The sequence below is a fragment of the Oncorhynchus gorbuscha genome, linkage group LG15 (assembly GCF_021184085.1).
Source record: "Oncorhynchus gorbuscha isolate QuinsamMale2020 ecotype Even-year linkage group LG15, OgorEven_v1.0, whole genome shotgun sequence".
In the NCBI taxonomy this organism is placed as follows: Eukaryota; Metazoa; Chordata; class Actinopteri; order Salmoniformes; family Salmonidae; genus Oncorhynchus; species Oncorhynchus gorbuscha.
Window position 1 is genome coordinate 29,847,198 of NC_060187.1, and position 25,076 is coordinate 29,872,273.

The 25,076-nt window shown below is 44.5% G+C and overlaps 1 protein-coding gene across 1 annotated transcript in view; it reads left to right on the forward strand.

Moving 5' to 3' along the window:
* ipo13b (importin 13b) overlaps window positions 1-25,076 on the forward strand; it is a 50,958-nt gene extending 25,882 nt beyond the window's left edge. The window contains exons 7-24 of the mRNA XM_046300709.1: window positions 3,121-3,261; window positions 4,584-4,725; window positions 4,978-5,144; window positions 7,374-7,494; window positions 7,595-7,742; window positions 8,453-8,634; window positions 8,731-8,757; window positions 9,173-9,307; window positions 16,419-16,571; window positions 16,668-16,748; window positions 16,874-17,011; window positions 17,127-17,223; window positions 18,589-18,641; window positions 21,994-22,060; window positions 23,298-23,356; window positions 23,947-24,036; window positions 24,133-24,314; window positions 24,414-25,076. Of these exons, the coding sequence (XP_046156665.1) occupies window positions 3,121-3,261; window positions 4,584-4,725; window positions 4,978-5,144; window positions 7,374-7,494; window positions 7,595-7,742; window positions 8,453-8,634; window positions 8,731-8,757; window positions 9,173-9,307; window positions 16,419-16,571; window positions 16,668-16,748; window positions 16,874-17,011; window positions 17,127-17,223; window positions 18,589-18,641; window positions 21,994-22,060; window positions 23,298-23,356; window positions 23,947-24,036; window positions 24,133-24,314; window positions 24,414-24,510 (2,080 nt within the window). The 3' untranslated portion in view covers window positions 24,511-25,076. The remainder of the gene's footprint in view (window positions 1-3,120; window positions 3,262-4,583; window positions 4,726-4,977; window positions 5,145-7,373; window positions 7,495-7,594; window positions 7,743-8,452; window positions 8,635-8,730; window positions 8,758-9,172; window positions 9,308-16,418; window positions 16,572-16,667; window positions 16,749-16,873; window positions 17,012-17,126; window positions 17,224-18,588; window positions 18,642-21,993; window positions 22,061-23,297; window positions 23,357-23,946; window positions 24,037-24,132; window positions 24,315-24,413) is intronic.

Consider the following 25,076-nt stretch of genomic DNA (forward strand, 5'->3'; position numbering starts at 1 on the left):
GAAAACACTCAATTAGATTTGAAAAGGACTAACAGTTTGTATATGTGTTTGCGTGTGCCTGTGTATGTGTTTGGCCACACTAGAGTCAGAGCAGGAGGATTATCACTATCTATCCCCAGACAATTAGCTCAATCTTTCCTCCTTCCCTTTCCTTCACTTAAAATATTTCTATCTCTCTCCCAGGCTCTCTCTTTCCCCCATTTTCCTCACTTTCTCTCTCTCTGCCCTTTTCTCTACTCTGCCTATATCTCCTCCTCCACCTCTCTCCTCCTTTTTAATTACAGTGACGCTCTGAGATGGGGAAATTAGTTGCCTGGCAACAGGATGCAGTTGGACCAATAGCATTCTCCCAAATGACTTGACTGCAATATGGTTAAACAGAGAGAAGGAGAACGGGAGGGAGAAAGGAGAAAGATGGAGGTGAAAGGAGAGAGAGGAGTCTTTCAAATTCATTCGAGTTTTAAGGGGAGGAGAAAGAAAAGCGAGAGAGAGAGAGCGGGAAGCGGAGGTCTGTGCGTCTGCGGTAGACAGTCTGTCTCGGTGGAATCTATAGGATGTCAGGTTTCATACAATAGAGAGACGCACATACTCATTCCCCAATGCCCTCTGAATAACACATAAATATACAGAAACACACACTAATGCATTAAATAACAGCCCACCCTGGGAGATTTAGTCATCATTCATTTTTAATGGGTTGACTTAGAGATGCAGGTCGTGTACTCTTAGCTGGGGGAAAGGGTTACTTTGTGAAAGCTTGAGTGTGTGAGACAGAAGTAGAGAGAGTGTATTTTGATGGTCGGGGGAAAGAGGTTTGGAATAGGTGCTTTATGGTAGATTAATACTGTGTGTGTGTGTGGCTTGTTGTCATGCACGTGGTACAGCAGCCTTCATGAGAATGTCAATAAGGGGACACATGAATATTCAGTAGTCATTACCAATGACACTGCAAGGTTGGGTGGGGGGTGTGATATTACCCAGAGCTAGTGTGGTTGTGTGTGTGAGCATGCCCAATGCAGACAGCAGGGGAACAGACGTATAGATGTGGGAGAATTAAATAGGTGTGTGTGTATGAGCGAGGGAGAGTGTATGTGGTGGGTGTGCGTCTGAGCGAGGGAGAGTGTACAGTTGAAGTCGGAAGTTTACATGCTCTTAGGTTGGAGTCAACCACTCCACAAATTTCTTGTTAACAAACTATAGTTTTGGCAAGTCGGTTAGGACATCTACTTTGTGAATGACACAAGTCATTTTCCCAACAATTGTTTACAGACAGATTATTTCACTTATAATTCACTGTATCACAATTCCAGTGGGCCAGAAGTTTACATGCACTAAATTGACTGTGCCTTTAAACAGCTTGAGAAATTCCAGAAAAATATGTCATGGCTTTAGAAGCTTGAGTCAATTGGAGGTGTACCTGTGGATGTATTTCAAGGCCTACCTTCAAACCTTTTTCAAGGCCTACCTTTGCTTGACATCATGGGAAAATCAAAAGAAATCAGCCAAGACCTCAGAAGAAAAATTGTAGACTTCCACAAGTCTGATTCATCCTTGGGAGCAATTTCCAAATGCCTGAAGGTATCACGTTCATCTGTACAAACAATAGTATGCAAGTATAAACATCATGGGACCGCGCAGCCGTCATACCGCTCAGGAAGGATACCCGTTCTGTCTCCTCGAGATGAACGTACTTTGGTGCGAAAAGTGTAAATCAATCCCAGAACAACAGCAAAGGACCGTGTGAAGATTCTGGAGGAAGCAGGTACAAAAGTGTCTATATCTACAGTAAAACGAGTCCTATATCGACATGACCTAAAAGGCCACTCCGCAAAGAAGAAGCCACTGTTCCAAAACCGCCATAAAATAGCAAGACTACGGTTTGCAACTGCACATGGGGACAAAGATCATACTTTTTGGAGAAATGTCCTCTGGTCTGATGAAACAAAAATAGAACTGTTTGGACGTAATGACCATCGTTGTGTTTGGAGGAAAAAGGGGGAGGGTTGCAAGCTGAAGAACACCATCCCAGCTGTGAATCAGGGGTGGCAGCATCATGTTGTGGGGGTGCTTTGCTGCAGGAGGGACTGGTGCACTTCACAAAATAGATGGCATCATGAGGCGGGAAAATGATGTTGACATATTGAAGCAACATCTCAAGACATCAGTCAGAAAGTTAAAGCTTGGTCGCAAATGGGTCTTCCAAATGGACAATGACCCTAAAAATGTTTCCAAAGTTGTAGCAAAGTGGCTTAAGGACAACAAAGTAAAGGTATTGGAGTGGCCATCACAAAGCCCTGACCTCAAACCTATAGAACATTTGTGGAGAGAACTGAAAAAGCTTGTGTGAGCAAGGAGGCCAACAAACCTGACTCAGTTACACCAGCTCTGTCAGGAGGAATGGGCCAACATTGACCCAACTTTTTGTGGGAAGCTTGTGGAAGGCTACACAAAACATTTGACCCAGCTTAAACAATTTAAAGGCAGTGCTACCAAATACTAATTGAGTGTATGTAAACCTCTGACCCACTGGGAATGTGATAAAAGAAACAAAAGCTGAAATAAATCATTCTCTCTACTATTATTCTGACATTTCACATTCTTAAAATAAAGTGGTGATCCTAACCGACCAAAGACAATGGAATTTTTACTTGGATTAAATGTCAGGAATTGTGAAAAACTGAGTTTAAATGTATTTGGTTAAGGTGAATATAAACTTCCGACTTCAACTGTATGTGTGTGTGAGCGAGGGAGAGTGTATGTGGTGTGTGTGCATCCAGATAGACAATAGATGCATTAGAAAGGGCTGAGACAGCAGAAAGAACAGACCAGAGTTATTAAAGCCTAGAGAAATGAAACAAAGCAACAGAGAGATGTAGCTGGTGAAAAGTAAAGATTGATGTGTTTGTGTGGCTGGGATGGGGTGGGGTGGGGGGGAAGAGGGGGGATGTGTGCAGCGTGTCTTCACAGGATCAGAGAAAGAATGGCTTGGGAAAAGATTTAGTTTGAAGTAAACAAGACAGCTATACGCCTCCAGTTTTTCCAATAGTACTGTATGTGAACTAACTCTCGTGTGCATCTCTCTCTTTCTCTTTCTCCTCCTCTCTGCACATCTTTCTGTAGGTATGTGAACACCCTGCTGAAGCTGGTTCCCCAGGTCTTGTCCCTGCAGGAGCAGCTGAGAGAGGCCATCCAGAACGGAGACATGGAGACATCACACGGAATCTGTCGCATTGCTGTCGCACTGGGCGAGAACCACTCCAGGTGTGTGTGTTTGTTGGTCCCCAAAAGGCCCTCACGAGTACACTAAACACAATTGTGTATGCGCTATCCCCTCTAAATCATCAGCCAATCATTCCTTTCACTTTCCCTCCTCACACTCCTTGGTGACATAATTGATTAATTATCAAATGTTGTTATGGTCTAATGTTGTTATGGTCTAATGCTGTTATGATCTAATGGTCTAATGCTGTTATGATCTAATGTTGTTACGATCTAATGTTGTTATGATCTAATTGTCTAATGTTGTTATGGTCTAATGGTCTAATGTTGTTATGGTCTAATGTTGTTATGATCTAATGGTCTAATGTTGTTATGATCTAATGTTGTTATGATCTAATGGTCTAATGCTGTTATGGTCTAATGGTCTAATGTTGTTATGGTCTAATGTTGTTATGGTCTAATGGTCTAATGTTGTTATCGTAGAATGTATGCACACATGACTGTAAGTCCCTTTGGATAAAAGCGTCTGCTAAATGGCATATATTATTATTATATATTATCACAAACCAATCAAGAAATAATCAGATAAGATGACGTGTTCAGCTCCAAGTGCAGGCCAACCCTGGTAAACAAGCTGTTGGTTTGTTATTGTGTTGTTCTGCAGGGTCTCCCAAGGCCTCATGTCTCGCTGTGTATGTCAATATCTCCAGTCTGAACCTTTCACCTGTCACTCTATCTAGAGAACCAGCCCTGCCTGTCCCACCCCACCTCACCTCACTCTATCTAGAGAACCAGCCCAGCCCTGCCTGTCCCACCCCACCTCACCTCACTCTATCTAGAGAACCAGCCCAGCTCTGCCTGTCCCACCCCACCTCACTCTATCTAGAGAACCAGCCCTGCCTGTCCCACCCCACCTCACTCTATCTAGAGAACCAGCCCTGCCTGTCCCACCCCACCTCACTCTATCTAGAGAACCAGCCCTGCCTGTCCCACCCCACCTCACTCTATCTAGAGAACCAGCCCTGCCTGTCCCACCCCACCTCACTCTATCTAGAGAACCAGCCCTGCCTGTCCCACCCCACCTCACCTCACTCTATCTAGAGAACCAGACCAGCCCAGCCCTGCCTGTCCCACCCCACCTCACCTCACTCTATCTAGAGAACCAGCCCAGCTCTGCCTGTCCCACCCCACCTCACTCTATCTAGAGAACCAGCCCTGCCTGTCCCACCCCACCTCACTCTATCTAGAGAAACAGCCCTGCCTGTCCCACCTCACCTCACTCTCCTTAACTACTGACCTAGTTTACTTGGCTCTGTCCGTTTCTCTCACTTACTCTCTCGCTCCCGTTTTTCTCTCTCTCTCAGAGCTCTTTTGGAGCAGGTAGAGCACTGGCAGGGTTTTCTGGCTTTGGTCAACATGATCATGTTCTGTACTGGGATACCAGGACACTACCCAGTCAACGAGACGACCAGCTCCCTCACTCTCACTTTCTGGTACACACTACAGGTATGCACCCTAACCCCTGCACTGTAACCCAGTCCCCTATACTTTAACCCATGACACTAACGTTACACCCTAACCCCTGCACTGTAACCCAGTCCCCTACACTTTAACCCAGGACACTAACGTTACACCCTAACCCCTGCACTGTAACCCAGTCCCCTACACTTTAACCCAGGTCACTAACGTTACACCCAATCCCTAACTACCCTGTTCAGAATACCACCACTTAACAGCACACACTTTCTCTCTTTCCAGGACGACATCATGTCGTTTGACTCTGAGAGACAGGCGGTGTATCTGCAGGTTTATAGACCAGTGTATTTCCAGCTGGTGGATGTTCTGCTGCATAAAGCCCAGTTTCCCTCTGACCAGGAGTATGCATCATGGTCCTCAGATGAGAAGGAGCAGTTCAGAATCTACAGGTACACGAGTGTGTGTTTGTGTTTGTGTTTGTGTGTGTGTGTGTGAGGATTTTCTGACAGGTCTATTGGTCAGCAGGTGAGTGTGTGTGATTGTACCAGCCTGTAAGTTAAGTGGCAGCTGAGAGGGCACGGATTAAAACATTTGTCTGAGTAACAGATCATCAGATGCTCAGAAGCACATTACTAACAGCACAGTATGAAATCAAGCCCTGCTGTTTGTCTCTGCAGAGTTAAATGGTACCTTCTATTTCAAATGCTCTGAATACAACAGGTGTAAACCTTACAGTGAAATGCTTACTTATAAGCCCTAACTAACAATGCAGTTTTTAGTAAATACCTACAAAAAAAATAAGAGATAAGAAAAACAAATAATTAAAGAGCAGCAGTAAAATAACAATAGCGAGGCTATATACAGGGGGTACCGGTGCGGGGGCACCGGCGTCGTGGCAATTGAGGTAATATGTACATGTAGCAGAGTTATTAAAGTGACTATGCATAGATAATAACAGAGAGTAGCAGCAGTGTAGAAGAAGGGGGGTGCAAATAATATGGGTAGCCATTTGATTAGCTGTTCAGGAGTCTTATGGCTTGGGTGTAGAAGCCTCTTGGTCCTAGACTTGTCGCTCCGGTACAGCTTGCCGTACGGTAGCAGAGAGAACTGTCTATGACTAGGGTGGCTGGAGTCTGACAATTTTTAGGGCCTTCCTCTGACACCGCCTGGTATAGAGGTCATGGATGGCAGGAAGCTTTGCCCCGGTGATGTACTGGGCCATACGCACTACCCTCTGTAGTGCCTTGCGATCAGAGGGCGAGCAATTGCCATACCAGGCAGTGATGCAAACCGTCAGGATGCTCAAGATGGTGCAGCTGTAAAACCTTTTGAGGATCTGAGGACCCATGCCAAATCTTTTCAGTTTCCTGAGGAATAGGTTTTGTCGTGCCCTCTTCACGACTGTCTTGGTGTGCTGATTTCAGGTGTAAACCAGGGATGCAAACTATTCACATTTTGGCAAAATTCGCTGTTTTGAATCCAAAATAGGTGACCTACGTGATCCGTGTAGATCCGATGAGAAAATATTACTACTGGCTGTAAGCGAACGAGTGATTAGCGTTTGGAGCAATACTGGCTGCTGTATCCAAGGCTCAGCCAATCGTTTACATAACAGCAGAATGCAGCGCAGCACGCTGTTGAAGAAAGAAGAACTTACTAGTTACAGCATCAGTGCGCACTCTGGAAAGGCAGCGCGTCCCCTGAACGTTAAGGAAGAGGTATGGTTAGGTGAGAAGCCTGACCACGGAGACTGGGTGAGAAGGTGATGAAGCGTACTTCATGAGCTGTAACCGAAAACTACTGGCATTTGGAAAGTTTGTGGTGAGGGAGAAAGTGGTGGAACAAGTATTAGCTGGGCCTGGCTTATTAAACTGGATGCCATTATTGAGTTGAAAGGAACACTAAAAACTTTCCCTCTTTCTCGCTTTTGCTGGCATATAGTAGAACAGATGTACACTTTCTGCCTGTGAACAATGTAATAATGTGCAGTGTAGCCCAAAGATATTGTTTTGTTGTGTTGAACTTGACAGTAACACATGTGAGTGAGGGGGGTTATTACATGTTTTACTCGGTGAACGTTATCTTTGCACACATGAAGCCTTGTGCACTTGATCAATGTCTATAGTGGCCACTATAATAGAGCAAAAATAGAATGCCTGTTTGTTTCATTCTATTTCTACTTTAAGATGTTTTTTTCCCCCAAGTGCAATATGTATGTGTGGTTACATGCGTTCTATTATAAAGGCTGTCATGGCTAACTGTAATATCAGTGTATTGTTTTTTTCTCTCAAGACTTGAGTGTCATTTGCAGTAAAGTCTAGGCAACAAATAACATTGGATTGCTTTCTTTACATTTTTTAGCTGTGTGTTAGGTTCACAGTAACCACGTTTCATTTTACACACAGAGACTGATCATGTAGGTCATATGATTTGTTGTTTAATTAGTTAAAGCCTGCATTTCCCCCGAGCAGGGACTTTTTGCATGTTTCAATGCATCAACAAAAAAAGTATCACTAGTTTGCATCCCTGGCAACACATGATTTGTACATGTTAACTCAATAGAAAAAAGCAGTGGACTAAAAAAAGAACCTTGTAAACACACCACTTTCCCCCATAGTATTGATAGTTCCACCTCTATAACAAAACCTTGCCTTCTGTTGGTAACACCTGTGTTCCAGGGTGGATATCTCCGACACTCTGATGTATGTGTATGAGATGCTAGGAGCTGAGCTGCTCAGTAACCTGTATGAGAAACTAGGACGAATACTGACCAACACAGAACAAGCCTCGTCATGGCAGGTACAGTGTGTACACACACGCGCACGCGCACACACACACACACGCACACACACACACACTGAACACCCACGCACTGTCTGAAGCCGTTTGTCTCTTCCAGCATACAGAAGCGTTGTTATATGGGTTCCAGTCGATAGCGGAGACAATAGATGTCAACTACTCTGATGTCATCCCAGGCCTGATTGGACTCATCCCCAGAATTAGCATCAACAACGTCCAACTGGCCGACACCGTTATGTTCACTATAGGTATTGATACGGTCATAGCTGTCATTTTTTTGTGTCTTGTTCATCCAAGGAATCACAAGGAGAAAAAGAAATTGGACAGGAAAAGTGTCAGGATTCACCTAGCTGTCATGATTTGGGGCTGTACAAATGTTTGATGTATTAGAATAGTTGATTATGCTTATGTTATATTAATAGAAGAGGATGGGTTATAAGGTAATTCACTCACTCAATGTGTGACTAAGACAGAACTCTGCAGGGGAGTGAAGGAGATAAGACTAGGTAAACATTCCACAATAAATCAACTTTGGGGGAAGGGGACATTTACTGCTAAGTGTAGCTAACAATAAAGGCCCTGTTTATACAGCTTTGTAGGCATGGTTTTGGTCCCAGGAGTAGAGGATGATGATGTAGGCAGTGACATCACCAGGGCGTGACTTAGGGTTTAATAAAACCACTGGAGACCTTTTGTTTGGTGCAGAACTTACTCAGAAACGTGCGTGCTATGTTCCTGTTTGTCAACTTCTGTCTGCAATTGCATGAATAAAGGTTTTTGAATGATTTAATTAAAGATATTGTCATAATGCTAATTTCAACAATGAACCAATGATTGACAAAGGACGACGTAAGGAACGAACCGTAACAAAAGCATCAGACTCCTTTGTTTGTCTCCTGTAGCGTACAGTGTTACTGTCTTAAATTCTTTCATCCCCTGTGTTCCTCCCTCCCTGTAGGAGCTCTAGCAGAGTGGTTGGCAGACCACCCAGTTATGTTGAGTAGTGTTCTACCTCTGGTACTCCAGGCCTTGGGGAACCCAGACCTCTCCGTCTCCTCTGTCTCCACACTCAAGAAGATCTGCAGAGAATGCAAATTCGACCTGCCACCCTACGCTACAAATATAGTGGCTGTATCACAGGTTTGTGTGTGCTGTATATCACATTTCATGTTTTATTACATTTGCGTCAATATAAATCATTCTACTGATACATCTGCTATCCTCTCTTCTTCACAGGAGGTGCTGATCAAGCAGATTCACAAGGTCAGTTCTAGTCCTGTCTGTAAATAATGCAAGCCAAAATCCCAATGTGCCAACTCACTGGACCCACTCTAAACATGTATAATGAAAGTCTGGGACAGTGTCAAAATTCAAATAACTTTATTATCTGCGCATTTACTACATGCAACAATGAGCGTATTCAATAAAATAAAATTTAGCACAGGAAGTTTACACCAGACAATAGAATGAGTCAGCCCATTCTGTCATGAAAACAAAGAGCAAGGTTAGAGCTGGTGACAAGACTGATGGATGGCAGCTAGCAAACAGCACTTACACAAAGAGTCACATTATCTTTCAAAGGCCTGGAAATGTATAATGTTCTCTCTCCCTCCCTCTTCCTCTCTCTTCCTCCCTCTTCCTCGCTCCACCTCTCCTCCCTTCCTCTCTCCCACTTCAGACCAGTCAGTGTATGTGGCTGATGCAGGCCTTGGGCTTCCTGCTGTCTGCTCTGCCTGTGGAGGAGATACTGAGGAACCTGCACTCCCTCATTACACCCTACATACAGCAACTTGAGAAACTAGCGGATGAGACGGTACACACACACACACACACACACACACACACACACACACACACACACACACACACACACACACACACACACACACACACACACACACACACACACACACACACACACACACACACACACACACACACACACACACACACACACACACACACACACACACACACACACACACACACACACATTGTGGTAACTGTTAAAGTGGCATACTTTCTTCTCTATTGGACTGGGGCCATATGAACAGACCTTGTGTCTGCATGGATGCAACACACTCTCTCTCTCTCTCTCTCTCTCTCCCGGTCTCTGTCTCTGTTGGACTGTGTCCATATGAACAGACCTTGTCTGCATGGATGCAACACACTCTCTCTCTCTCTCTCCCGGTCTCGGTCTCTGTTGGACTGTGTCCATATGAACAGTTGAACATTTCTCTGTGGGACTAGCGGAGTCAATCACCACCTTCTGGAGACACCTGAAACCCCACCTCTTTAAGGAATACCTAGGATAGGATAAGTAATCCTTCTCACCCCCCCCCCTTTAAGATTTAGATGCACTATTGTAAAGTGACTGTTCCACTGGATGTCATAAGGTGAATGCACCAATTTGTAAGTCGCTCTGGATAAGAGCGTCTGCTAAATGACTTAAATGTAAATCTATATGTAATGTACTAGATTGTCTTCATCACTAGGCAATGGGCTACTGAATCACAGGGACATAAGACACACCCACTCTGACACAGCACACACACACACCAGATTCTTACTTTATTAAATGTCACGTCTAATGAATCTGGGCCTTCATATAGGAGCTAAAAATAGGGTTTTGACATTTTCTTAAAATAAGGAGCTGACATTAACTAAAAATAAGGATGTGACATTATCAGTGTTGAATTAGTCTCTCTCCCCTGATCTATTGTTCTGGAGTCAGCAGAGACCTGAGTGTCTGGGTGAAAAGAGATGTCAGTTCAAATGAAGAGTTTCATCTTGCTCTCTCTCTCTCTTTCTCTCTCTCGCTCTCTCTCTTTCTCTCTCTCGGTCTCTCTCGCTTTCTCTCTCGCTCTCTCTCTCTTTCTCTCTCTCGCTCTCTCTTGCTCTCTCTCGCTCTCTCTCACTCTTGCTCTCTCTCTCTTTCTCTCTCGCTCTCTCTCTCTTTCTCTCTCTCTCTCTTTCTCTCTCGCTCTCTCTTTCTCTCTCGCTCTCTCTCGCTCTTGCTCTCTCTCTCTTTCTCTCTCTCGGTCTCTCTCGCTTTCTCTCTCGCTCTCTCTCTCTTTCTCTCTCTCGGTCTCTCTCGCTTTCTCGCTCTCTCTTGCTTTCTCGCTCTCTCTCTCTCTTTCTCTCTCTCGCTCTCTCTCACTTTCTCTCTCGCTCTCTCTCAATTCAAGGGGCTTTATTGACATGGGAAATATATGTTAACATTGCCAAAGCATGTGAAGTAGATAATATACAAAAGTGTTATAAACGATAACAATGAACAGTAAACATTACACTCACAGAAGTTCCAAAATAATAAAGACATTACACATGTCGTATTATGTACAGTTGAAGTCAAAGTTTACATACACTTAGGTTGGAGTCATTAAAATGTGATTTTCAACCACTCCACAAATGTCTTGTTAACAAATTATAGTTTTGGCAAGTCGGTTAGGACATCTACTTTGCGCATGACACAAGTCATTTTTCCAACAATTGTTTTCAGACAGATTATTTCACGTATGATTCACTGCATCACAATTCCAGTGGGTCAGAAGTTTACAAACACTAAGTTGACTGTGCTTTTAAACATCTTGGAAAATTCCAGAAAATTTTCATTGCTTTAGAAGCTTCTGACAGGCTCATTGACATAATTTGAGTCAATTGGAGGTGTACCTGTGGATGTATTTCAAGGCCTGCCTTCAAACTCAGTGCCTCTTTGCTTGACATCATGGGAAAATCAAAAGATATCAGCCAAGACCTCAGAAGAAAAATTGTAGACCTCCAGAAGTCTGGTTCATCATTGGGAGCCATTTCCAAACACCTGAAGGTACCACGTTCATCTGTACAAACAATAGTACGCAAGTATAAACACCATGGGACCACGCAGCCGTCATACCGCTCAAGAAGGAGACGCGTTCTGTGTACCTGTGGATGTATTTCAAGGCCTGCCTTCAAACTCAGTGCCTCTTTGCTTGACATCATGGGAAAATCAAAAGATATCAGCCAAGACCTCAGAAGAAAAATTGTAGACCTCCAGAAGTCTGGTTCATCATTGGGAGCCATTTCCAAACACCTGAAGGTACCACGTTCATCTGTACAAACAATAGTACGCAAGTATAAACACCATGGGACCACGCAGCCGTCATACCGCTCAAGAAGGAGACGCGTTCTGTCTCCTAGAGATGAACGTACTTTGGTGGCTATGCTATACTCACTGAGTTTGTACATCGTCAAAGCTTTCTTTAAGTTTGGGTCAGTCAGTGGTCGGGTATTTTGCCACTGTGTACTCTCTGTTTAGGGCCAAATAGCATTCTAGTTTGCTATGTTTTTTTTGTGAATTCTTTCCAATGTGTCAAGCAATTATCTTTTTGATTTCTCATGATTTGGTTGGGCCTAATTGTGTTACTATCCTGGGGCTCTGTGGGGTGTGTTTGTGAACAGAGCCCCAGGACCAGCTTGCTTAGGGGACTCTTCTCCAGATTCATCTCTCTGTAGGTGATGGCTTTGTTATGGAAGGTTTGGGAATCGCTTCCTTTTAGGTGGTTGTAGAATTGAACGTCTATTTTCTGGATTTGTATAATTAGTGGGTATCGACCTAATTCTGATCTGCATGCATTATTTGGTGTTTTACGTTGTACACTGAGGATATTTTTGCCGTATTCTCCATGCAGAGTCTCAATTTGGTGTTTGTCCCATTTTGTGAATTCTTGGTTGGTAGCGGACCCCAGACCTCACAACCATAAAGGGCAATGGGTTCTATAATTTATTCAAATATTTTTAGCCAGGTCCTAATTGGTATGTTGAACTTTATGTTCCTTTTGATGACATAGAATGCCCTTCTTGCCTTGTCTCTCAGATCTAGGTGCTGCTGTTGGCCCTCCTTGGTTGTTGACAGAAGCACCAGATCATCAGCAAACGGTAGACATTTGACTTCAAATTCTAGTAGGGTGAGGCCGGGTGTTGCAGACTGTTCTAGTGCTTCTGTCAACAACCAAGGAGAAGTGATTTTTATGTTGAAGAGAGTGGGGCTTAAGCTGCACCCCTGTCTCACCCTACGGCCCTGTGGGAAGAAATGTGTGTTTTTTTGCCTATTTTAACCGCACACAGATTTTATGATGTTGTTGTATGTGTTTCCCCCAACACCACTTTCCATCAATTTGTTTAGCAGACCCTCACAACAAAAATTGTGTCGAAGGCTATTTTGAAGTCAACAAAGCATGATAAGACTTTGCCTTTGTTTTGTTTGTTTGTTTGTCAATTAGGGTGTGCAGGGTGAATATGTGGTCTGTCGTACACTGTGGTAAAAATCCAATTTGACATTTGCTCAGTACATTGTTTTCACTGAGGAAATGTACTAGTCTGCTGTTAATGATAATGCAGAGGATTTTCTCAAAGTTGCTGTTGACGCATATCCCACGGTAGTTAATGGGGTCAAATTTGTCTCCACTTTTGTGTATTGGGGTGATCAGTCCTTGGTTTCAAATATTGGGGAAGATGCCAGAGCAAAGGATGATGTTAGAGTTTTAGTATAGCCAATTGGAATTTGTTGTCTGTATATTTTATCATTACATTGAGGATACCATCAACACAGGCCTTTTGGGTTGGAGGATTTTTTTTTTGTCCTGTAGTTCATTCAAATTGGAGAATCCAATGGGTTCTGGTAGTCTTTAATAGTTGATTCTAAGATTTGTATTTGATCATGTATATGTTTTTGCTGTTTGTTCTTTGTTATAGAGCCAAAATGATTGGAGAAGTGGTTTAACCATATCTCAATTTTGGATAGATAGTTCTTCATGTTGTTGTTTGTGTAGGGTTTTCCAATTTTCCCAGAAGTGGTTAGTCTATGGATTATTCAATTACATTGAGCTTTCTGTTTTACATTTTTAGATTCGATAGGGAAGCTGAGCGGTCAAATATACTGTTAAGGTTTTCTACTGCCAGGTTTACACCTTCACTATCACAGTATAATGTTTTGTCCAGGAAGTTGTGTAAAAGGGATTGAATTGGTTGTCTAATTGTTTTTTGGTAGGTTTCCACACTACATTCCTTCCATCTATAGCATTTCTTAATATTACTCAGTTCCTTTGGCTTTGATGCCTCATGATTGAGTATTGCACTGTTAAAGTAGTGTGTGATTTTGCTGTAATCTGATAGAGGGGTGTCAGTGGGCTGCCTGTGAACGCTCTGAGAGAGTCTGGGTTGAGGTCAGTGATAAAGTAGGCTACAGTACTACTGCCAAGAGATGAGCTATAGGTGTACCAACCATGGGAGTACCCTAGAAGCCTACCATTGACTATGTATATGCCCAGCATGCAACAGACCTGCAGGAGTTGTGACCCGTTTTTGTTGGTTATGTTGTCATAGTTGTGCCTAGGGGGGGCATATGGGGGAGGGAATGCTGTCACCTCCTCTCTGCCTCTCCTCTCGCTGCTGGTCACACTCCCTCTCTGCCTCTCCTCTCGCTGCCTGTCTCACTCTCTCTCACTCTCTTCTCTGCATGTCCTCGTTGCCTGACTCTCTCTCTCCTCTCTGCCTTCTTTCTCCTCTGCCTGTCTTTCTCTGCCTCTCCTCTCGCTGCTTGTCTCTCTCTCCTCTCTGCCTCTAGCTGCCTTGCTGCCTCTCCTCTCGCTGCCTCTCTCTCCTCTCTGCCTCTCCTCTCGCTGTCTCTCACCTCTCTGCCTCTCCTCTCGCTGTCTTTCTCCTCTGCCTCCTCTCGCTCTCCTCTCTGCCTCTCCTTTCGCTGCCTGTCTCACTCTCTCTCGCTCTCTTCTCTGCATGTCCTCTCGCTGCCTGACTCTCTCTTTCCTCTCTGCCTTCTTTCTCCTCTCTGCCTGTCTCTCTCTGCCTGTCTCTCTCTGCCTGTCTCTCTCTGCCTCTCCTCACTGCCTCTCTCTCTCTCCTCTCGCTGCCTCTCCTCTCGCTGCCTCTCCTCTCACTGCCTCTCTCTCTCTCTCTCTCTCTCTCTCTCTCTCTCTCTCTCTCTCTCTCTCTCTCTCTCTCTCTCTCTCTCTCTCTCTCCTCTCGCTGCTGGTCACACTCCCTCTCTGCCTCTCCTCTCGCTGCCTCTCCTCTCACTGCTCTCTCTCTCCTCTCGCTGCTGGTCACACTCCCTCTCTGCCTCTCCTCTCGCTGCCTCTCCTCTCACTGCCTCTCTCTCTCTCCTCTCGCTGCTGGTCACACTCCCTCTCTGCCTCTCCTCTCGCTGCCTCTCTCTCTCCTCTCGCTGCTGGTCACACTCCCTCTCTGCCTCTCCTCTCACTGCCTCTCTCTCTCTCCTCTCGCTGCTGGTCACACTCCCTCTCTGCCTCTCCTCTCGCTGCCTCTCTCTCTCCTCTCGCTGCTGGTCACACTCCCTCTCTGCCTCTCCTCTCGCTGCCTCTCTCTCTCCTCTCGCTGCTGGTCACACTCCCTCTCTGCCTCTCCTCTCGCTGCCTCTCTCTCTCCTCTCGCTGCTGGTCACACTCCCTCTCTGCCTCTCCTCTCGCTGCCTCTCCTCTCACTGCCTCTCTCTCTCTCCTCTCGCTGCTGGTCACACTCCCTCTCTGCCTCTCCTCTCACTGCCTCTCTCTTTCTCCTCTCGCTGCCTCTCTCTCCTCTCTGCCTCTCCTCTCGCTGTCTCTCACCTCTCTGCCTCTCCTCTCGCTGTCTTTCTCCTCTGCCTCCTCTCGCTCTCCTCTGCCTCTCCTCTCGCTGCCTGTCTCACTCTCTCTCTTGCTCTCTTCTCTGCATGTCCTCTCGCTGCCTGACTCTCTCTCTCCCCTTCTGCCTTCTTTCTCCTCTCTGCCTGTCTCTCTGTCTCTCCTCTCGCTGCTTGTCTCTCTCCCTCCTCTCTGCCTCTTGCTGCCTTGCTGCCTCTCCTCTCGCTGCCTCTCCTCTCACTGCCTCTCTCTCTCTCTCCTCTCGCTGCCTCTCTCGCTCTCCTCTCTGCCTCTCCTCTCGCTGTCTCTCACCTCTCTGCCTCTCCTCTCGCTGTCTATCTCCTCTGCCTCTCTCGCTCTCCTCTCTGCCTCTCCTCTCGCTGTCTCTCACCTCTCTGCCTCTCCTCTCGCTGTCTTTCTCCTCTGCCTCCTCTCGCTCTCCACTCTGCCTCTCCTTCTCTTGCTGCCTCTCTCTCTTGCTGCCTCTCTCCTTTCTCTGCCTCTCTCGCTATCTTTCTCTCTCTGCCTCCTCTCGCTATCTCTCTCTGCTCTGCCTCTCTGCCTCTGCTCTCGCTGCCTGTCTCTTTCTCTCCCTCTCTCCCCTTTCTACCTGTCTGGTTGTGTGATTTATAGCCATGACGTCAGACTAGGGAATCAGGTTGTCTGTGCAGCCTGACAAACACTGGCACCTTGAGGCAAGAGGTGAAACTGCACATCCACTATATTGTAAGTTACAGTACAACCATTGTCTGTTTTTATGCATTTAGGGTGGCATTCTGACTTAAGATCTGGACACTCAACTCAAATTTTCACCCATTGACGTCTGTGAATGATTTGGGTATAAGTCCAAGTTGCACACACCTATCTCAACTCTGAAGTGTGTGTGTGTGTGTGTGTGTGCTCAGTAGCAACATTGCTCAATAAGCGAAGGGATTCAGCCCAGCTGCATTACACCTCCCTTGTACGCCACAGTTCCGTTGTCATGGATACAGAGCGGTGATTAAATCGGTACTAACAAAGCTTTAATTAGTGTTGTCACCCTGGAGAGCGTGTGTCTGAAATATGCAGAAAGAAGAGGCCATCAACTGACTGACGCACCCAAAATCATCTCTTCTCTCTTTCACTTCTTTAGAAGTTCTGTACTTTTCACTTCATCCCTCTCTCTTTCATGTTCTTTCACGGTCTCTTTTTGTTTCACTTGTTAAGACATGGCAAATTTTGTTTGTCTCCCTGAAGCTAATGACATACTTTCTCGTCTTTTTCTCCCTCCCTCATCCCTCTCTCCAGCCCAACCCATCCAATAAACTAGCGATAATCCACATCCTGGGTCTGTTATCTAATCTCTTCACTACGCTGGACATCAGCAAGCAGGAGGACGAATCAGGAGAGGGCACAGCGCCACCTGTCAAAACAGCCCCGCCACCACCAGGACCTAACCCGGTGAGAGACATCACCATCAACACCCAGGCACACGCCAGCTCAGTGGGAGTGTTTAGCGTTATCTAGGTTACTCAAACTAATCGGTGTGTGTTCTAGGTGGTGGTGGTCCTACAGCAGGTCTTTGCTCTCATTCAGACGGTCCTCAGCAAGTGGCTCAACGACTCTCAGGTGGTGGAGGTGAGACAAGCACACACTGGACAGACCTATAGTGATGTTTTAATATCTGAAACATAAAAAAATCTGACTTGAATAAGCTGAAAATGAACAGTTTCACTCTCCCCTATTTCCCTCCCTCCTCCCAGGCCGTGTGTGCTATCTTTGAGAAGTCGGTGAGGACTCTCCTCCATGACTTTGCCCCCATGGTGTCTCAGCTCAGTGAGATGCTAGGACAGATGTACAGTACCATACCACAAGCTTCAGCACTGGACCTCACACGACAGGTACACACACACATACGCTTGAACACACTCACGCCAACACAATACACACACATCAGAGGCACACACACACAAACACCTTAACCAGTGTGAAACCATCTGTGGTTGTATTTGACAGATGGTCCATATATTTGCCAGTGAGACGGACAACTTCCCTCCCATCAAGGCTCTATTTGAGCTGGTTACCTCGGTAACACTCTCCATCTTCCAGCAAGGTAGGGGGTCCTGCAGGGGAGGGGTGTGAAAAATGTCTGTTTTTCTTTTGGGTGATTTTGATTGACAGGAAACCTGCACACACCTGCTTTCAGCAGCAGGGGAAATGCAATGGATGCATCTCAGTAGTCTAAAGTCCTTGTCTCCTCTCCTTGGAGCTGGACAGTTGAAAACACCTATTGCATTATATTGCAGTGTTTTTAGATGAGTGCAGATGAAGGGGAGGCAATGAGGAGAGGAAGTCACGTTAGATTATTGACATGCATCCTCTGTCCTCCTGTGCTGCTATGGAGAATTAGAAAAGAAAAAGCAATAGAAGGAAGTTCTGTTTTTCACACTGACATTATCCAGTGGTTGTTATCTGAATACTGTCCAGCCCTCTCTTCTCCCTTTTTAGTTGTCCTCTCATTCCCTACTCCCCCTCTTCTGCTTTGACTGTGTTTGATTGATAATGGCTGCCTCTCCTGCTTTCTTGAACTCTTTCTTTCTGAGCAGGTGACCTTAAATGTTACACTGTGGTCTGTATCTTATACAGTATGGTGCAACGTTACAGAATGTTGTTGCAGAACAACGTTCATATAGAAATGTATTGTGTAGAATAGACAGCCCTCTCGGTTTTACAGAACGGAATTGTGTGTGCTCTATACATTGCATTTCTATCTGGGTTGCACCCCACTGAATAAGCCTGTAAGATTGGGTCTTGGGTCTTGTTTGGAGTCTGGGAACAGTGAAGGGAATGGTTGCCTCCCAAGTGTTCACCTTTTGGGGGGTGGGTGGGGGTAGGGGTCAGGGGTTCTATTGACCCAATCCCAAATCGACCCCCAGCCCCTACCCCCTTGGCACATGGATGGTTGTAAGCCACACAGAAAAATATCATATTGCCTATCGTATGACATTGCAAGCCCCTAGGGTGTATAGTCTAGGAGAGATGCATAGGGGCTAGTCCAGGGGAAGGGGGTAGAGGCAAGGGGTTGATTTGGGACTGGACGCCCCTTTTTCTCTGAAGCGTCACAGAGGTGCCTCCTGGGTTCCCCACTCCAAACCCACTTTTGTTATTTTTAGGTTTGTTCCTTCTCTCGTTACTTTCTTTTTTATCTCCAAATGGAACCCATGTTTTCTCTCTCTACCTGTTTTCTGTTCGTTCAACCGCTCCTGTTTTTCTGAGACTCTTCCAAAGCTTCACACGCCCCTCCTCCCTCTCTCTCCCCTTTGTTTGTTCTTTACTCACGTGTGACAATTATTTCAATGAGATCTTTTCTGTTCTCTTTTCTTTCCACATGACTGTTGAATCGGTTGAGTTGCTGTTTGTATATTATTATTATTATTCTCTTTATGATTTGTTAAGTTTCATCTTTATTATATTTTAGGACCCAGGGATCATCCTGATATTGTTGATTCATTTATGCAACTCCAAGCTCAGGTGTGTTTTTGGTTTCTTATTTCATTCACTTTGGGTTTCTCAATCTCTCTCTCTCTGTCTCTCTCTCTCTCTCTCTCTCTCTCTCTCTCTCTCTCTCTCTCTCTCTCTCTCTCTCTCTCTCTCTTTCTTTCTTTCTCTCTCTCGCTGTCTCTCTGTCTCTTTCTCGCTGTCTCTCTCGCTGTCTCTCTGTCTGTCTCTCCCTGTCTCTCTCTTATTCTCTCTGTCTCTCTCTCTCTCTGTCTTTGTCCCTCTCGCTTGTTCTCTCTCTCTCTTCTCTCTCTCTCTCTCTCTCTCTCTCTCTCTCTCGTTATCTCTAGCTCTCTCTCTCTCTCTCTCTCTCTCTCTCTCTCTCTCTCTCTCTCTCTCTCTCTCGTTATCTCTAGCTCTCTCTCTTCTCTCTTTCTGTTTGTTAAAAAGGGTCCTAGGGCGACCCATCATAATGGCAGGGCAGAGAATGGACAGTAGGTGGCGCTATTGAAGGACCGACTGTCTTCTTCAATACTCAGGGCTCTAACCAGAAGCTACACCTTTGTCTGAAGATGAAGGAGTTCGGTTCAGAGTTCACCAAGGTCATGTCCAGTAGGCAAAAAACAAGAGAATGTTTTGAAAGGAGGAGGGACAAACTGAATGTGTCCAATAAGAAACATTTTCATGTTCAGTTGTCCTACTGAACACGACCCTGGGATGTAGTTCTAGAGGTCAACCGATTATGATTTTTCAACGCCGATACCGATTATTGGAGGACCTAAAAAGCCGATGCCGATTAATCGGACGATTTGTTTTATTTTTTTATTTTGAATAATAATTGTAATGATGACAATTACAACGATACTGAATGAACACTTATTTTAACTTAATATAATACATCAAAATCAATTTAGCCTCAAATATATAATGAAACATGTTCAATTTGGTTTAAATAATACAAAAACAAAGTGTTGGAGAAGAAAGTAAAAGTGCAAAATGTGCCATGTAAGAAAGCTAACGTTTAAGTTCCTTGCTCAGAACATGAGAACATATGAAAGCTGGTGGTTCCTTTTAACATGAGTCTTCAATATTCCCAGGTAAGAAGTTTTAGGTTGTAGTTATTATAGGACTATTTCTCTCTATACGATTTGTATTTCATATACCTTTGACTATTGGATGTTCTTATAGGCACTTTAGTATTGCCAGTGTAACAGCATAGCTTCTGTCCCTCTCCTCGCTCCTACCTGGGCTCGAACCAGGAACACATAGATAACAGCCACCCTCGAAGCATCGTTACCCATCGCCCCACAAAAGCCGCGGCCCTTGCAGAGCAAGGGGAACAACTACTCCAAGTCTCAGAGCGAGTGACGTTTGAAACGCTATTAGCGCACACCCCGCTAACTAGCGAGCCTTTTCACATCGGTTACACCAGCCTAATCTCGGGAGTTGATAGGCTTGAAGTCATAAACAGCGCAATGCTTGAAGCATTGCGAAGAGCTGCTGGCAAAACTCACGAAATGCTTATGAGCCTGCTGGTGCCTACCATCGCTCAGTCAGACTCCTCCTACAAATCATAGACTTAATTATAACATAATAACACACATAAATACGAGCCTTAGGTCATTAATATGGTCGAATCCATAAACTATCATCTAGAAAAACAAAACGTTTATTCTTTCAGTGAAATACGAAACCGTTCCGTATTTTATCTAACGGTGTTATCCATAAGTCTAAATATTGCTGTTACATTGTACAACCTTCAATGTTATGTCATAATTACGTAACGAGCCAGGCGGCCCAAACTGTTGCATATACCCTGACTCTGTGACACAATTTCACCTGGTTAATATTGCCTGCTAACCTGGATTTCTTTTAGCTAAATATGCAGGTTTAAAAATATATAATTCTGTGTATTGATTTTAAGAAAGGAATTGATGTTTATGGTTTAGGTACACGTTGGAACAACGACAGTCCCTCTTTACGAATGCGCACTGCATCGATTATGTGCAACGCAGGACACGCTAGATAAACTAGTAATATCATCAACCATGTGAAGTTAACTGGTGATTATGATTGATTGTTTTTTATAAGATAAGTTTATTGCTAGCTAGCAACTTACCTTAGCTTCTTACTGCATTCGCATAACAGGCAGGCTCCTCTTGGAATGCAAATGTAAAGCAGGTGGTTAGAGCGTTGGACTAGTTAACCGTAAGGTTGCAAGATTGAATCCCCGAGTTGACAAGGTAAAATTCTGTCGTTCTGCCCCTGAACAGGCAGTTAACCCACTGTTCCTAGGCCGTTATTGAAAATAAGAATGTGTTCTTAACTGACTTGCCTAGTTAAATAAAGGTGTTAAAAAAATTAAAACGGCCAAATCGGTGTCCAAAAATACAGATTTCCGATTGTTATGAAAACTTGAAATCGGCCTAATTAATCAGCCATTCCGAATAATTGGTCGACCTCTATGTAGTTCCCAGTGACCTCACTGGTTAGAATCCCAGAGCCACGCCCCTTTTCTGATGTAATTCCAGCCCAGTGCCAATCAAAGCCCAAATTAATTAATATTCCATTAATTAATCAATTCAGGTGAATTGGTTGCCCTCTTATTTTATTTTTGTCTTCCTTCTACATTCTTCTTCCTTTAATCTTTGGATAGATCTGATCTCCTCTCCTCTTCCCTCTGTCCCCCTCTCCTCCTCCATCCTGAATGAGTTACTTACAGTATCAGTTGTATTTATCCGTACATGTACTTTACTTACTTATGTTGCATATTCAATCCAACCAGGCCAAAAAAGGGAGGAAAAAATAGTGTATCAGAATGAAATTGATACAAAAGCTACAGAACCATCATTGCCTTTAGTTTGACTTAAGTTTGGAATAATTTTCTATTTTTGTTTTTCTCCAGTTTGTTTGCCGAGTTTGCATTGGAGCAGAGTTGTGTACTTTACTCTATGAATGGTAGTTTGTCGTAGGGAGAGTGGAGTAGTCTAGCCTGGTAGCTTCATCTGTTTACCTGCTATAGACAACTCCTTTCGCCCAACTCACATTAACTCCCCCTCAAGGATTTAAAAACATTGGATTGGGTGTAAGAAACACTTTGTCTCCACCAATCCAATGCTGTTAAATCCCAGATGGGTAGTGAACGAGATCACACATCAGGGAGAATCAGAATTTGCCTCTTGTTGTTCAGCTCGGAGTACAAGTTGTTCCTGACCTTGTGGGTAAACAGCTAAACATGGCAATGACAAAGGAGTTGTCTAAAGCAGACAGTTCTGTCTACGAGGCTAGAAGAGTGGTGGTGGGGGGGGCAGAGAGAGGGTGTACCCATGGAGTAGGGGCACAGACTCCTGCCCTGTGTCATGCCTCTGTCTGCCTCCTACTGTAGGCCCTCAAACGGAAGCCAGATCTCTTCTTGTCTGAGAGTCTTGACGTGAAAGCTGTGTTCCATTGTGGTAAGTGTGTGTCTCTTTGCTTCCAACAAGCACACTGATCATTGTGTGTGTGTTGCCGCGTCCCTTTTAACACGCACACTGTAAAACTGTTAGAAAGTGTTTAAAGGTCAACTGCCCCTTAGGCCATTTAAATCCAGAGAAGTTGGTTCTATGTGTCATGGATGTGAGTTAGAAACATTCATTCTAGTGACAAAACTGACTTCAAAGTGTAAATCGGATAAATTTGGACTTAAAGTCAGTCTCATACAAAACTGAATTTTGTAAGGGAGTTTGTCGCGAGTTACTGGAGGGTTTACGATCATGTTTACTTGCCCAGTGCTCACTAACACGAGAGAAGCAACTGTGCTAATTAAGCTCTATCTTAATGCTGCACGCGCTCTATCCAATCACAGCATCCAGAACCTCCAGACAGTGAGACAGACCTGTCCTTTATGCAGCGTATCAGACTGATGTCTGATAGTGTTAATCACACAAGTCTGCCACTTTTGGGGCAAAATTAGAATTGAGACGATCAGAGCGCACTTGTATCATAACTGCAACCTGTCTATATTCCAAAATCCATTTGCGAGCATCTTGTGTCCCCCGCGACCTGCTTTGTAACACGATTCCCTATGAAACACTGCCAGATAGACACACTCTGGTAATAGGGAGAAAGTTGTAAAAAACACAACATCACTGAAGTACACGCATTGCCACTCGCCTGTGGTGAACACAGAGTTGGAACTTAGCTATCAAGTGATTTTGGGCACTGATGAACAATGTGTAGCTTGTACTTTATTTACGATAGTTTCACAGCTTGCAGATTATGAAGTTGTAGACATGTTATCGTTCTCAGAAAAAAAGTTACTTGTGAAATACTGTACCAAACACCTTAGCGAGATGTAAAATTGACTAAGATCTTTGCAAAAACTTCTAAATTAATGACAGATTTCTTGATTTATCTTAGATTAATTCTGACAATTGATAGGAAGTGACTATTTTGAGTAAGACGCTATGTTGTTGCTACGCTGACTCAGGAGGGACAAACAACAGTACCTGCCAGGGTAGGAGATAATAACACACCCAGATCAAACCACACCACCAAGATCACTCTCGTTTGTCTTCAGTCATGGCCACTTAATGAGCAATCATTCAAACGAGGCCAAATCAGGAAGTGCAGTCGCCCTTTAAATAGTTTAAATAGTATAGCTTTTGTATTTTTATGTTTCTTTAATGCCCCCTCCTCTCTCTCCTGTAGGAGTACTGTCACTCAAATTCCCAGAGGCTCCAACAGTGAAGTCTACCTGCTTGTTCTTTGTGAGTATACACACACACACACACACACACACACACACACACACACACACACACACACACACACACACACACACACACACACACACACACACACACACACACACACACACACACACACACACACACACACCCCTCTGTATTTATTTGGACAGTAAAGCTAAACATTTTTTATTTTGCTCTATACTCTAGCATTTTGGATTTGAGATCAAATGTATTTTAGTAAAGAATGTAAACTGCAAATGCATCCAACAAGTTTGTAGTCACAAGCTTGATGTAGTCATTACGTGCTAGGAATATGGGACCAAATACAAAACTTTTGACTACATTAATACACCATTAGTGAATATGTCCAAATACTTATGACACCTTGAAATGGGGGGACTAGATATGCAGGAAAATACCCTCAAGTAAAAGGTGACATTCTGGACTTTTGCCTAATTTGATGTTGGAGTATAGTGCCAAGGTTTTAGCTTTACTGTCCAAATAAATACAGAGGGAACTGTATGTTTTTGGTTAACAAAGGTGGATCTTGTTGAAATGTGTTCTTAGTTTTGTGGTTCTCTCTGATTGTCCCTGTGTGTGTGCCGTAGACTGAGTTGTTGCCCCGTTGCTCAGATGTGCCCCCAGTGGCCAGAGTGGTGCAGGAGGATGGAAAACTACTCCTGCAGGCTGTACTCGAGGTAAACCTACATGCATCCTCGCTAATGTATTTTAGATGTCCTACTGTATACTGAAACATATCACCTTATTGACTGGACTTTCCTCTCTCTCTCCAGGCAATCGGGGGAGGTTCATCTCGTAGTCTGATGGACCAGTTTGCTGAGGTGCTGTTCAGTCTCAATAAGCACTGTTTCCCTCTTCTCACTGTGTGGCTGAAAGAGGCGCTGCAGGCAGCAGGCTTCCCCTCCACTAGGGTCACCACAGAACAGAAGGACACCTTCACCCAACAGATACTCAGGTACCACACACACGTACTTGCTCACTCACCTAGGCAATGCTGCTGTTAGCTTTTCTTTCTGTGTCTGACCCCATCTCTCTCCTCCCGCTCTCTCTCTAGAGAGCGAGTCAATAAGCGGAGGGTGAAGGACATAGTAAAGGAGTTTACCCTAGTCTGCAGAGGGCTTCACGGGACCGAGTACGCCGCTGAATACTGACCCTGACCTTGCAACGACTTCCCCAGGCTGGATGCCACGGTACCACAGTACCCACAAACCCCTCAACACTGGAGTTTTCCTTGGACGATTGAAACTAGACCGTCCCCCTAGAACAGAAAACAGCTCCCCATACAGGCCAACCATTAGACAAATGGTGCTCTATCACACCACTCAACGGTCTGACGAAGGCTGCTCTCCTTCTTTCCTCTCTTTCCCCCTCTCTTTCTCTCCTTCCCTTTTGTGACATCAACTCCCAGCATGTCCTCACTTCACCCTCCTTCTCTCCTTTCTCTCTCTGTTGTTGCATTGGGATCATCTGTGGCTCAGAGGCTGTTTCCCTGCTGTTTCCTGGTTGTTTAGCATCTGAGATGATAGTGGTACTGTACCTGCTGTCAGTAGCTAGCTAGTTTACCTTTGTAACTTTGGAAAGAAAACTAAATAAATATACATTACCAGTCAAAAGTTTGGACACACCTACTCATTCAAGGTTTTCTTTATTTTTTACTATTTTCTGCATTGTAGATTAATAATGAAGACATCAAAACTATGAAATAACACATATATAT